The sequence below is a fragment of the Procambarus clarkii genome, chromosome 26, assembly GCF_040958095.1.
Source record: "Procambarus clarkii isolate CNS0578487 chromosome 26, FALCON_Pclarkii_2.0, whole genome shotgun sequence".
Lineage (NCBI taxonomy): Eukaryota > Metazoa > Arthropoda > Malacostraca > Decapoda > Cambaridae > Procambarus > Procambarus clarkii.
The window spans coordinates 10,761,221-10,776,261 of NC_091175.1; the positions used below are offsets into that span (position 1 = coordinate 10,761,221).

Consider the following 15,041-nt stretch of genomic DNA (forward strand, 5'->3'; position numbering starts at 1 on the left):
ATTCTATATTATAATATTATATATTATATATTCACAGACACACATCCCCAAAAAGCAGCCCGTAGCAGCTAACTCACAGGTACCTATTTACTGCTAGGTGAACAGGAACATCAGGGTGAAATAAACTCTGCCCATTCGTTTCTGCCTCTGCCGGGGATCGAACCCGGACCCTAAGGACCACGACCCCAGAGCGCTATCCACCCAGCCGTGAGGCCCCTGTGTGTATGTGTGTACTCACCTATTTGTTCTCACCAATCTGTGCCTGTAGGGTCGAGCTCTAACTCTTAGACCCCCGCTCTTCTAGTGTTGTAGTGGCCCCTCACGCCTCCAGCACAACCCATTCCCCATCTTCCCTCCTCCTCCACCCGGCCCCAAACCCCATTAACCTCCCCATCTTTCCTGGATACATCCCACACGCCCTAATTCTGCGACATTCTCCAACTTCCCCTCTACCACCTCCCCCGGTCAAAGGGGAGGGGGGCACACCCCCCCCCCTCCCCTTGGGCCGGCCACCCTGACAAGAAACAAATGGCCCTCTGGAGACCCGCTCTGACTTCCAGGGTCTGTGGCCTCCCTAAGGGCCAACCGCACCAAGCCAGCTGCCAATTTGGGCTCCCACTTCCCAGGCGACCACGCCACCACCTGGCTGTGTTGCCACCTGGCTGGTCACACCGCCACGTCCTTCCTCCATCACCATCCATCACCATCCACTCCATCCATCACCATCCACTCCATCCATCACCATCCACTCCCTGCTTCTGTCTCTGTCGGGTAGTCACACTACCACAACCTACACCACTATCACCCTCACCAGCACCATTACTACCCCTCACCACCATTACCACTAATACCATCACCACTACTACTAGTACCACCATCACCAACGCCAAGCAACACTTTCTTAAGGTAAATTATCATTTGCACAACCCCCCCCCCCCCCCACCTTCCATTCCCTACATGTCTTTTCCAGCAACATATATATAAGCCACATACTGCATACAGGGACTGAGCTTCATAGTTGCTCATGCCGAGCAAATAACATATATGGTAAACCAGCTACAAACCATTTTGACCTGCCATCACAGATGCTGCCAACACCGCCCAAGGGTCGCCACTTGGAGCCACTGATGTTTCTGAAGTGTGGGGAAGGACCTTACTCGAGAGAGTGAGCTCAGTACATGTATCTCTAGCTCAGTACATGTATCTCTAGCTCAGTACATGTATCTCTAGCTCAGTACATGTATCTCTAGCTCAGTGCCAGATAGATTGGTTTGCCGATAACACAAAGCTGATGAGGAAGACAAAATCCGAGGACTGCAGAAAGTTACAACAGCACCTTGACAACCTCCAGAACCTCCCCCCCCCTCCCCACCTACGAGGCGTTATCTTCTTGAGGTTATCTTGAGATGATTTCGGGGCTTAGTGTCCCCGCGGCCCGGTCCTCGACCAGGCCTCCACCCCCAGGAAGCAGCCCGAAGCAACTGTCTAACTCCCAGATACCTATTTACAACTAGGTAACAGGCGAATCAGGGTGAAAGAAGCATTTTGCCCATTTGTTTCCGCCGCCACCGGGGATCGAACCCGGAACCTCAGGACTACGAATCCGAAGCGCTGTCCACCCAACTGTCAGGCGCCAATCAGGTACCGGCGTGGCGAGGCATGGAGAGCAAAACTGTTAGACACGGCAATTCAATTTCTTTTTTAGACAAACACTTGTCTACCGTGTCTACCTGTCCCAAATCCTTATCCTGACGCCCCTTCTGAGAGCTATAACGATAGTTATCCTGATAGTTCCCTCCATACGGGGTGAGAATAGCTTGAGCTACCTCATCCCTTTGTGTGTATTTTACTTCAATAAACTTATTTCAATTTCAATTTCAATTTCCCTCCATCGTGGACACTATTAAGTGAGTCCTGAGAGGCCAGTTGAGCAGCAGCAGCAACCCGTCTGCTCCGGACATTGGGATTCTGGTCATCTGGGTTCAGTGATGCAGGATCGACAGCCACGGGGATTTATGTGTCGGGAAGATGGCGCTAAGCCACACTGAGTTTGATAATATGATAATTCAATATACTTTATCACTGGCAACGACGTCGGCGGCGGCGGCCTCCACGCGCGCGCCGCCCGCCTCACCCCTCACACAACCAGCTTATTTTAAGCAAACAAAATTATACTTCCCGTATATTATAATGAGGCTATTAACCTTCTTTGTTTATAGGAGCCGCTTCGAGCGTCATACAGCGGCCCTTCCGATCATCTTGAGTTATCTTGAGATGATTTCGGGGCTTTTTAGTGTCCCCGCGGCCCGGTCCTCGACCAGGCCTCCACCCCCAGGAAGCAACCCGTGACAGCTGACTAACACCCAGGTGTTACTTATTTTACTGCTAGGTAACAGGGGCATAGGGTGAAAGAAACTCTGCCTATTGTTTCTCGCCGGCGCCTGGGATCGAACCCAGGACCACAGGATCACAAGTCCAGCGTGCTGTCCGCTCGGCCGACCGGCTCCCGGCGACCGGATCGTACATAACTTTTACGACCAGTTTGCTTTGATCTCACAGGAGTCCTTAGAATTTAATGTCATAAACTGTGTAGTTCACTGTAGTATATTATTGAATGAAAAGTGCATCGTTTTGTGGCTAAAGAAGATGACTTCTCGTAGATTCACTGTCTGCTGAAAGTGTGTCTTCGCGTCCCGTGCCCAATTGAAGCAAATATGACGGAGCTCTAGGCATCACGCCGCAGCACTCTGTGATTGGTCCAGGTTAAAAACGCCAGCTAATCAGAGCGAGATAGATTGGCTCTTCGGGGGAGGACGGGGGGTCTCTCACGGGGGACTGAGGGCTCTCTCACGGGGGACTGAGGGCTCTCTCACGGGGGACTGAGGGCTCTCTCACGGGGGACTGAGGGCTCTCTCACGGGGGACTGAGGGCTCTCTCACGGGGGACTGAGGGCTCTCTCACGGGGGACTGAGGGCTCTCTCACGGGGGACTGAGGGCTCTTGAGGTTGACCCCTGGAGACCACAGGTGGCAGCCGCTCACAATACTCCCCCAGACCATGTCCCCGACTTCTGTCATTGAACATTCAAGGAAGGTCCGGACGCTGAAGATTACGTCGTCCGGACATCGTGGCCAGAAGACAACAGCAGCTGAGGCGCGCCAGCCAGCTCCGACACACAAGTCAACTGGAAATTGGAAATCAGGGTTCTCTTGGACAACAAATCTGTTTACACAATTGTTAAGACAACCGGGGACTACACGAGGCAGCTAACGACTGAACCACAACGGAGACGGGTAAACTACACGCCGGTCATCGGGTTATGTAAACACAAAAGAGAATACTCTGTTGTTTAAGATTCAGCAACTGGGAACAAATTTCCAAGTAGCACGGGCTATGGTGAGCCCGTAGTGGACTTACCCGGCACAGGAGCAGCGGGGCTGGAACTGTTCTGAGGGAATACTCTTGTAGCACAGCTTTTAACAACCCAATAAAGACCGGTGAGGGAGCGGCGGAGGTATGCCTGGTAATCCCTGACTATTGCATGCATAGCGATAACGTCTTGCTCCTCTCCTCTCTCCTCTACTTTCCTCTCTCCTGTCCGCTCCTCTCCTCTCTCCTCTCACACACAAACACCGCAGGAAGCTGAAGCGCGAGTTAGCGCCCATCCACGTCCACAACACCGCCGAACACGCTGTTCTCTTTAATCGGAAAGAAGTGACGTAGTCGACTTCAGCAAACCTCATAGGAGTGACGTCAAGATCTCACAGTAGTGACGTCAAGATCTCACAGAACGGACGTCAAGATCTCACAGTAGTGACGTCATGATCTCACAGGAGAGACGTCAGAATTCCACAGGAGCCGCGGCAGGACCCGGCAACATCTAAGGGGTCACCGGAGTCACAACAGGAGCCCGTTTGTGGAGTCCCGTCGACGCCCCGTCTACAGGACTCCGCGAGTCTCGTAGACTTTACCGGAAATTTACGTCTGACGACGCACACACCCTCTGGACGAGTTACTTTGATCACACGCACAAAGAAATCCCATTAACGTCAAGTATCAACGAGCAAATCAGTAGAAGCCATGATGACGATTCGAACCTATGTGTTTTTTTCTTACTTTGATGTATTACGTTTATAGTAAAGACCAGCACAAGACTCCAGGGAGCAACACTAGGGTTTCCAGCGTAAACCAAACAGAGAGGTAACCATTTAGTTTTACTCACAGATAATTTAATGGTGACTGGATCTGGAGTGATCAATTCCCCTTTATGGTGAGGATAGTGTTTAATTGCAGTGTTTGTGTGTTTGTGTCTCAGGGCAACCAAAGTTGCATTCTTGATGGCATTGTGTTTATTTGGCCAATAAGTAAGGGTTGTGGTGTTTTTAATTTTAGTAATTCTATGTGTTAGTCAACGAAGGAGAGAGACCCGAGGACTACCAGGTAGTCTATTTAGTAATACATACATACATACATACATACATACATACATACATACATACATACATACATACATATACACACACACACGTAATTATAAACTAAAATTAAGGTGAAAATAATTAATACAATAAATACGTGGAAGAAAAAACTTGAAGAAACAATTTAATTATCGTAATTAACAAACATTACAGTAGTAATTATGTTAACTATAATAAAAAAAAATACACTAAAAATATATATCATGACAATTACATGATTTTTTTTTTACACATCACTTGTTAAAGTAACTTTGTAGCTCACAACTTGGAGTTACACTTTTCTGAATCGTAATCTACAAGGCGTGTGGACTCTACATATATATTTTGACCGAATTCAATAATGTGTTAGTAGCCATTTATTTCCACAGTTTTATTTTTTAAATTCATAAAGTGTCTATGTGTTTTGGATGCCAATATGCGATTCATAATTGTGTGTATTTCGGCCCATAAAAGCGGACGAAATTGCTCGGTTCGTGTATAGGAAGCATCTGTTTAGCTGTTAACATGTCGCACTCCTCTTTTGTGGCAGTCTGTTGTTGAGGAAGAGGTCGTAGAGGAAGGGAAGGGAATTGTCGGGAAAGCACCAAGCCATAACGACTATATAGCACTGGGATGGGATCAGGATAAGGATTTGGGATGGGACGGGGAGGGAAGGAATGGTGTCCAACCACTTGGACGGTCCGGGATTGAACATCGACCTGCATGAAGTGAGACCGTCGCTCTACCGTCCAGCCCAAGTGGTTGGACGTAGAGGAGCTATATTAAAGAGTATTCATTGTGCTAACTCTTGAAAACACACAGACCAGCCACAGCTCTTGTGCTGACAAGTCTGAATGTACGACATCGAGGGCCAAGTACATAAAGTCTGCTTCTGGTACATAAAGTCTGCTTCTGGTACATGAAGTCTGCTTCTCGTTAGATGCGCGACCCTGCCTTGAACTGTGTCTTAGAAAGTTCAGATTAGGTCTATATGTGTATGTGGGGGTCTTCGTTATTGATCTCATGTGTGAGTTGAAGTATTAGAAACCCCTTAGCATCTAGGAGGTGCGTTGCCCCTCCTGCCCAGACAAGGTAGTTTGCTAACGCATTTGGCTGCAGTTTACACACGTCTTGTAAAGGACAGATTGCCATCTTTCATCTCCCTTAAAAAAAAGCAACTGATGAGTTGTATATCATTGCTTTCTTGTTTATCTTATGACTGGACGTTAGATTTGGTGTCTCAGTTTGAAGGGTTTCCTTGGGGGGAGAGAGAGAGAGAGAGAGAGAGAGAGAGAGAGAGAGAGAGAGAGAGAGAGAGAGAGAGAGAGAGAGAGAGAGAGAGAGAGAGACTAACCTCTCCAGGTTAGTGGCCAGCTTTGCTGCCTATTAGTTCGGAAGGCTGCTTACAGTAGGCAGTAAATGCATATTTCTTAAGGATATATTGGACAGGTGCAGTATGATATTCTAGGACCTTGCTAGTGTTTTGTAGGTGGTGACCCTTACTCTTCTGTTTCCCAGGGACGTGAGGTTTAGTTCCCGAAGCCTCTCTACATAAATCACATCTCTCAGTTCTTGGACTAGTCTGGTGGCATACCGCTGAATCTTCTATATCTTTGTCTTGTGTTTAGGTATGGACTCCAGGCTGGAGCTGCATACTCAAGGACTGGTCTGACGTAAGTACATCCGCCTTCTGGGCTTGTGTTCTACACTGATATCCAAACCTTGGTTGATCTTCTGGTTTGCATTCCTAGACTCTTGTTGGGGGATATACGCATTTTGCTGTTACGTTACTTGAGTAAAGTTAGAATTATTATTGTTATTTTATTATTTAGTAAGTTCAGGTATTTGCATTTGTAAGGCGTGAGAGAGAGAGGCGAGCAGCGGCCGCTCTCCAGCGACAAAGGCCAGCTGAGGGGGGGGGGGGGGGGAGGGGGGGGGAGGGGGGGGGGGAGGGGGGGGGGGGGTTATCGGGGAATGGAACACTATTGTGCTGTATCAGCTTGAACAACACACTCTCTCCACGTGTGTATTTGAATCACTCACATCGAACTCACGTACACACACGTACACACACACACACACACACACACACACACACACACACACACACACACACACACTTTCATCAGACCCCGTGTGTTGCAGGGGTTTAGCCAGCTCTCCTCGCAGAGCGATAAGACCTGACTTCGCCTCCTGGGCAGGGTGGGAGGGAGCAGGCGCCGCTGCTCCCTCCCTCCCACAGCTCATGCCTGGGCATCCTCCATTAATTGGCAACATGGTTGTAAAACGAATGATGGATGGTGACATAGGGGAACACAGCGCCCAGCCACCTAACCGGGTCAAGAACTCTTCCTGAGATCTAGACGCACCAACACAGGGTCTCGTGGTGCAGTGGCCTTCGTTCTCGCTCCTGGGTTCGAATCCCGGGCGGAACGGAAATGTTTGGGCACGTTTCCTATCACCTAATGTTCCTGTTCACCCGGTATTAAATGGGTAGCCTGCTTTTAGGGCACTACTGACGGAGTTACATCCTGGGAGGGTCAGTAATTCGACCTTATATCGATATAAACCTAAACTATATATATACATACATACAGGCTTCCTGTCCCCAAGAGAAAACGAATGAATTATATATATTAAAATGGGGTGGCAAGTCTCCAAGGGGGGGGGGGTGTCACGCAAGCTCGGTCAAGTTGACACTTGAGTTGAACTTGGCCTAGAGCAGACTTAGTGCCGTGATGGCTGCACTCCTCCACACGGTAATGTGATGATGAGGTGATGGTGGCAATGATGATGGTGTGGTGATGATTGTGATGATAGAAACAGAGCGGTAGAGAGATGGAGCGAGACGGAGGTAGAGATTGAGAGAGGGAGGGAGGAAGACAGAGACAGAGACAGAGACAGAGAGAGAGAGAGAGAGAGAGAAAGAGAGACAGAGAGAGAGAGAGAGAGAGAGAGAGAGAGAGAGAGAGAGAGAGAGAGAGAGAGAGAGAGAGAGAGAGAGAGAGAGAGAGAGAGAGAGAGAGACAGAGACAGAGAGAGAGGGAGGGAGGGAGGGAGAGCAGGGTGGCGGAGGGCGCCACAGCACGTCTTTAAACATTAACCTGGCAAGAGCAAAAAATAACAAGGAAGGATCAGGAAATGTAATACAAGAAGGAGAAGGGGCACAAGGAAGAGCACGAGGACGAGGAAGGACATGAAGAAGAGGAAGAGAAGGGGAACCGAAGAGCAAAGGGGAAGAAAAGGGACACGAAAATAGGCAGAAAGAGAAGAGGCACGAAGAAGGGGTAGGACGAACAGAATAAGAAGCAAGAGAAACAGTAATTGTAGGAGGTTGTGGAGGAGCAGGGGGTGTGGAGGAGCAGGGGGTGTGGAGGAGCAGGGGGTGTGGAGGAGCAGGGGGTGTGGAGGAGCAGGGGGGTGTGGAGGAGCAAGGGGGGTGTGGAGGAGCAGAGGGTGTGGAGGAGCAGGGGGGTGTGGAGGAGCAGGGGGTGTGGAGGAGCAGGGGGTGTGGAGGAGCAGGGGGTGTGGAGGAGCAGGGGGTGTGGAGGAGCAGGGGGGTGTGGAGGAGCAAGGGGGGTGTGGAGGAGCAGAGGGTGTGGAGGAGCAGGGTGTGGTGTGGAGGAGCAGGGTGTGGTGTGGAGGAGCAGGGGGTGTGGAGGAGCAGGACACCTACTGCCGCTCTCCTGAAGGAGGAGCCGTCGCTACCTAACAGGATTTATTATGCAAATCTTCCCTCTGAGCGAACTACCAGCAAGGCGACACCATTTTCACCAATCACTACCCGCCTGCTGCGGTTCCTGCTGCTGTTCCTGCTGCTGTTCCTGGTACTGTTCCTGCTATTGCTACAGCTGTTCCTGCTACTGCTGCTGCCCTTGCTGCGGTTGTTCCTGCTGCTGCTTTTCCTGGTACTGTTCCTGCTGCTACTACTTCTGCTGTTCCTGCTGCTGCTACTGCTGATCCTGCCGTTACTACTGCTGTTCCTGCTGCTGCTACTATTGCTGTTCCTGCTGCTGCTAATATTGCTGTTCCTGCTGCTGCTACTATTGCTGTCCCTGCTGCTGTTCGTAACTAAAGAGATAACTGTGTTTGACGTTGGTACAATAGAGGTCACGGGGTCACAAGTGTTATGAGGACGCCGAGGTCAGGGATGTGTTACACTATGCACAGGATTGTTTATGGGGTCAGGCCCAGTAAAGGGGAACAGGTTCGGAACCCGGGGGAGATTAATGAATGAGTGGGAGGCCGGCTGACTCACGGCTGGCTAAGGTGATATACCAACGTGGTAATTTCTCACTCTCAAAGTCCCGTTCTTGAAGTCCCACGATGCAAGTCCGACGTCTCATATGCCCCCGTGCGCAAGCAAGTCCTGTCGGTAATGTCACGCATGAGATGACGTCACGCATCACGTGGCTATCGCTGACCAATCATTTTTGGACGTTGGAGGGGGTCTGTGAGAGCATGTCTACGATAGTCTGCCCTCTAATACTAACAGCGATGTGTCCCCGTTCTCTTCTTTGACGGACAGGTAGGCAGGGAATGAGCCAGTCACTGTATTACCTGTTAATTGGACAGTAATGCGAATCCGTTTCTACTTGCAACTTGTTGGAATCAAGCTGTCAGCTGTCCGCCAGGGCAAGCGTCCTCACGCTGCGCTGGTCTAAACGCCACCCGACCCTATACACGCGTTCCTCACTTTCAACGCACTCTGCAACTATGGCATTTTCAAGTATATAAAAAAAATATTAGTATATCATAATTTTCTTCATAATTACAATTAGGATAGGTTAGCTTAGGTGTTTGTGTCACGTTGCTAATTATTAGTGTTCGCTAATAATTAGCGAACCTCTCAATTAATTTATACACAATAACAATAAAATAATTATTAATATGTACGTAAGTCAATAAGCGAGTCATAGAGCTTTTAAATAATGACAAAATGAATCTTTATAGTAATAAGCGTTCACCTCAAACATAAATATATATTATTATATACTGAGTTTATATGCATGTTTATACCTAGGTGAGGTTAGGTAAGGTGTTGTGTTAAGTTGATTCTGGTCGTGTTTACAGCACAGGCTGGAGGTGGACGGACCGAAGCTACCAGATATCTGAGAAGCATTCAGAAACCAAGACGATGAAGTGTGTAATGCCAAACCTACACGAGACTTGTACTGAACTGTGCAGCGTCAGCATATTCAGGGCAGAGAACGATCTAATGTTTACTACAAAACTTGTTCCGGAACTATTAGAGTTGGAATACGAGAAAAAGTTGAAAGACCTCTGACCACACAACACTATTGAACAAAACAGAAATAGATGGGATAGATGGGGGGACATGATCAAGAAATATATAATTTGTATAAGAATTGACCGAATAAAGATGAAAGGTATAAAATGAGACGATCACAGAGTGTGGGATGTGGAGAAGCAGATGAGTTGAAGGAAGGTAAAGAAGCACTGATCCAGCATCGTGAGTGGATTGAATATGATGGAGTTATAGTTGAGGCAACGTCTCCACCCGGGCAGGCTACATCAGAGTGCCGAGAGTCACTATATTATATAACCAGCACCGGCAGGCGGAGTCTGAGAGCTGGTGCCCGACCCTGCCAAGCAAGCCTCGCTTATTATCAGTAATAAAACGGCAAAAATACAACCAAGCAAACGAAAAATATAACAATTATACTTTAAAACAAACAAAACATCTTCCTTAAGGGCGAAGAGTAGCAAGCGTCTCATTTTGTAAACAAGCATTTTGCTCACCTCTCAGCTATACAGTTTGGTGAAGCAACAAGACCTGCAAGTGGCGGTTTCTAACCCTCCCCACCTGCCTCCCCACCTGCCTCCCCATCTGCCTCCCCATCTGCCTCCCCACCTGCCTCCCCACTTGCCTCCCCACTACTTCCCTCCACTACTCCACACCTTCCCACTCTCACTACCCCCACAACTCCCTTTACCAGCCAACCTGTCCCAGCACTTCCTAGCCTTGTCCACTTCTGTAGTTCCCCCACCATCATATCTACAGAACGCCAGCAGACTCTACCCCTCAATGATCCCACCCCCCACAACCACACCCCAACTCTCCCCCACCTTCTGCAGAAACGTGGGGGCCCTATAGCCCCCTGTCCTCCCCACCCCCACTCATCTGCTGCTGTTGTTCCTGCTGCTGCTACTGCTGCTGTTCCTGCTGCTGTTCCTGCTGCTGTTCCTGCTACTGCTACTGCTGCTGTTCCTGCTGCTGCTACTGCTGCTATTCCTGCTGCTGCTACTGCTGCTGTTCCTGCTGCTGCTGTTCTTGCCACATGCACACTAAGAGGGGCATGTACACTGAAAATGTACTTCAGTTCTGGACAAAATTCAGGACTACAGTATACTTGGTTGACCTGATGACCTGGTCAACAGCCTGGTTGACCAGTCCAGCAACGAGGAGGCCTGGTCGACGACCGGGCCGCGGGGTCGCTGACGCCCGAAATCACCTCAAGGTAACCTCAAGGTAAGGTACTTGCTGGCTGGTCAGTAAATGCTGGCGGAGCCCTTATGGTGATCTTTGAGATGTTGAGAGGCCTAGACGACCCAAACCAGCCCTCTCCCTCCCCCAGGGACAGATATACGGGCTCCCGGGGAGACTGACCCCCATCCCAGCCCTCTTTTTCCAAAGCTACGCCGTCCTGGAAAGAATGTTTCGGTGTTAGTGTCAGGGGCGAAATTGCGTCAGGTGTTCGTGGCTATTCCAGCTCCAGGAATATTAGCCAAATATCCGAATATTGACAAGAGAGAGAGAGAGAGAGAGAGATAGAGAGAGAGAGAGAGAGAGAGAGAGAGAGAGAGAGAGAGAGAGAGAGAGAGAGAGAGAGAGAGAGAGAGAGAGAGAGAGAGAGAGAGAGAGAGAGAGAGTTAGTGAAAGAGAAGGAATGAGAGAATATAGCCAGAGTTTATTTTATGTGTTTACCGAATATTGGTAGTCAGATGGAGAGGGTGGCCTTGGGGGAGGGGAGAAGGGGGTGGGGCGGGACTTTCTCATCTCCCCAAGTGATGAATGTAATGGGAAATACGGGTTTGGGAGGATACATTTCTCAATTCAAACAGGTATTGCGAGGTACTTTCTCTTTCTGCTACTGGTACTGCCTGAAGGACAAAAAGTGTGGAGTCTGCTGCCTTTGGTGCAACTGCAGTCGCACCCAATCACTGGATCCTCTGCTGTAATCCGTTTGCAGTTTATTAGAGTCATGTAACTACAAGTTTAGTATTAGTCATACGCAACTTTATTGAACAGTGTGAGTGTGTGTACTCTCCTACCTAGTTGTGTTTGCGGTGGTTGAGCTCTGGCTCTTTGGTTCAGCCTGGTGGGTGTGTGTGTTTACCACTCACTCCTAATGGCATCCATGACTTACACGGAAGCGAACCTCCTCAGCGCCTCCTGGGGCCAGATTCACGAAAGCACTTACGCAAGCACTTACGAACGTGTACATCTTTCCTTAATCTTTGACGGCTTTGGTTACATTTATGAAACAGTTTACAAGCATGAAAACTTGCCAATCATCTGTTGTTATTGTTATAAACAGCCTCCTGGTGCTTCGGAGCTCATTAACTGTTTAATTATTGGAAACAAAGCCGCCAAAGATTGAGGAAAGATGTACAGGTTCGTAAGTGCTTGCGTAAGTGCTTTCGTGAATCTGGCCTCCTGGTGCGTCACTCAACAAAGTACCCGCGTCTCACGTCAGTCTTCTGTTCATCATCTAAGCAGGGGCGAGTGACGGGGCCTTCTTGAGAAATGCTTTACTCCCCCGAGGTCACTCATGTGTCTTCGGAGGCCGCTGTCACTCCTGGGCGGAGAATCTGGGCTGCTCGGAAGAGGATATTGGAGTCCGGTAATATTTCTCGCTCTTAAGTCATTTTACTGTCAGTCTGTCCATCTATATCACCCAGACGAGGATCCGCTGGTTTACTGAGCGCGGCGTCTTTTACTGTCCCAAGTTTTCGAATTGGCGATTCATGGCTATTTATTTTGATGGTTGCCTTGGTGCCTGGTTATACGTTGTGGTGTGTGTGTGGGGGGGGGGGGAGGGGGAGAGGGGGGGAGGGGGAGAGGGGGGGAGGGGGGGGTGAGACACCAAACACACAAGCCTGGGGTGTTCGTCCAACCCGTCCTCTTAAGGTTCCCAACGTCAAGAAAACGGTCAATTTAAAGTGGTCTCTCCTAACCTACCAGAGGACCCAAAACAGAAAACGGAACAATACGTCACTTCCATTGTTCTAGTGCAACAGTAAATTCTCTAAGGAATAAAAAATTGTAACATTTAAATTCCCTAAGGAATACCAGACACCAAAAACAATGGAGCAAGCGTGGAATACGGAATGATCCCGGTAATGAGAATATGATGTCAGTAACAAGGCCAGGAGGGCAGAGGGTGGTGGGAAAAGACTGCAAGGTGACACTACCAAATTGTTAGAGATTTTCTACAGCGAACAGAGTGGAATGAAGAACTCAAGAGGCAAATCTCAAGAAATGACGCACTGCATACCTGGAAAATGCAAGAAAGCCAAGACTAAGATCGTACCACTAACTACGAAGAGAAGATAAAGTTACCCACCAAGGGTTTGTACCTAAAACCAGATATAAAAACAAGAGCTTGGAAAGGATGTACAAGAGGAGAGCACAAGAGAACCACAACACCTATAAGAGAGAGAGAGAGAGGAGCACACACACAGCACCGCTCCTGTGCCAGATAAGTCCACTACGGGCTCACCATAGCCCGTGCTACTTGGAACGTGTTCCGAGTAGCTGAATCTATAACAACAACAACAACGAGAGAGGAGCATGTGGGAGTAAGAACAGAAACAGAAGCAAGAACGAGGTCCCATTCTATTCCATATATATATATATATATATATATATATATATATATATATATATATATATATATATATATATATATATATATATATATATATATATATATATATATATGTCGTACCTAATAGCCAGAACGCACTTCTCAGCCTACTATTCAAGACCCGATTTGCCTAATAAGCCAAGTTTTCATGAATTAATGTTTTTTCGTCTACCTAACCTACCTAACCTAACCTAACCTAGCTTTTTTTGGCTACCTAACCTAACCTTACCTATAAATATAGGTTAGGTTAGGTTAGGTAGGGTTGGTTAGGTTCGGTCATATATCTACGTTAATTTTAACTCCAATAAAAAAAAATTGACCTCATACATAGAGAAAAGGGTTGCTTTATCATTTCATAAGAAAAAAATTATAGTAAATATATTAATTCAGGAAAACTTGGCTTATTAGGCAAATCGGGCCTTGAATAGTAGGCTGAGAAGTGAGTTCTGGCTACTAGGTACGACATATATATATATATATATATATATATATATATATGTCGTACCTAGTAGCCAGAACACACTTCTCAGCCTACTATGCAAGGCCCGATTTGCGTAATAAGCCAAGTTTTCCTGAATTAATATATTTCCTCTAATTTTATTCTTATGAAATGACAAAGCTACCCATTTCATTATGTATGAGGTCAATTTTTTTTTATTGGAGTTAAAATTAACGTAGATATATGACCGAACCTAACCAACCCTACCTAACCTAACCTAACCTATCTCTATAGGTTAGGTTAGGTTAGGTAGCCGAAAAAGGTAGGTTAGGTTAGGTTGGGTAGGTTAGGTTGTCGAAAAACAATTAATTCATGAAAACTTGGCTTAATAGGCAAATCGGGCCTTGAATAGTAGGCTGAGAAGTGCGTTCTGGCTACTAGGTACGACATATATATATATATATATATATGTATGTACGTATGTATGTATGTATCCTTGTTAAAGTTATGCGAAATTGATGAAAAATATAGAAACAAAGTTGACTGCGCGAGGCTACAAGCAGATCTACACGGGTCCAGTGGCACAAGCCTAGCTCTTATTCTCGCTAGCTTACAATATATTAAGTTAGGTTAGGTTAAGTTGGGTTGGGTTAGATTAGGTGTGTTTAAAGAGCAGCGGTTATCTTGAGGTGACGTAAAGGTGAACATACTTTAATCCACATAAGAGCCAAACAAGCAAAAGGAACGGGACCAAGAGGAGATCCACGAGGCAAGTTCAAACACCAATATCAAAAGAAAATGCGACGAGAATCAAGAGGAATTAAAATCGTTGTATAAACTAGCCAGATGGAAGGGCGAGACCCGGGAGCTATTGCTCGACCCTGTAAACACAATTAGCTGGGTATAGCTAGATAAGTGCACACACAAGTAAGTCGGGAGTCACTATATTACACAATTGACGGCTAGAAAGGCGGGGTTCAAGAGTTAAGAGCTCGATTCTGCAGGTACCAACAGTACACACACACACACACGTTATGGTGTGTCAGACCCCTACGTAATAATTAAATTATCCCGTATTTTCATATACGTATGCGCCAATACAATCATTGCACCTGCAGCCACAGTTTCGTGCTGAAGTTTCAAAACTTGAGCGCTGTTGCGCAGCCAAGTATCAGCGCTTCTTCTAATAATATATGCCCAATTCTCAGCCCGAATTAGCAGATATATGCAAATGCGCAGAATTTGCATGAAA

General features: G+C 47.5%; 1 protein-coding gene across 1 annotated transcript; it reads left to right on the forward strand.

Annotated features, from left to right (window-relative positions):
* Positions 1-7,194: 7,194 nt before the first annotated feature.
* Positions 7,195-8,531, forward strand: LOC138368720 (ice-structuring protein 2A7-like). Its single transcript, XM_069331442.1, has 2 exons — positions 7,195-7,215; positions 8,211-8,531. Exons 1-2 carry the CDS (start codon positions 7,195-7,197, stop codon positions 8,529-8,531), a joined length of 342 nt encoding a protein of 113 aa, XP_069187543.1.
* Positions 8,532-15,041: the final 6,510 nt, after the last annotated feature.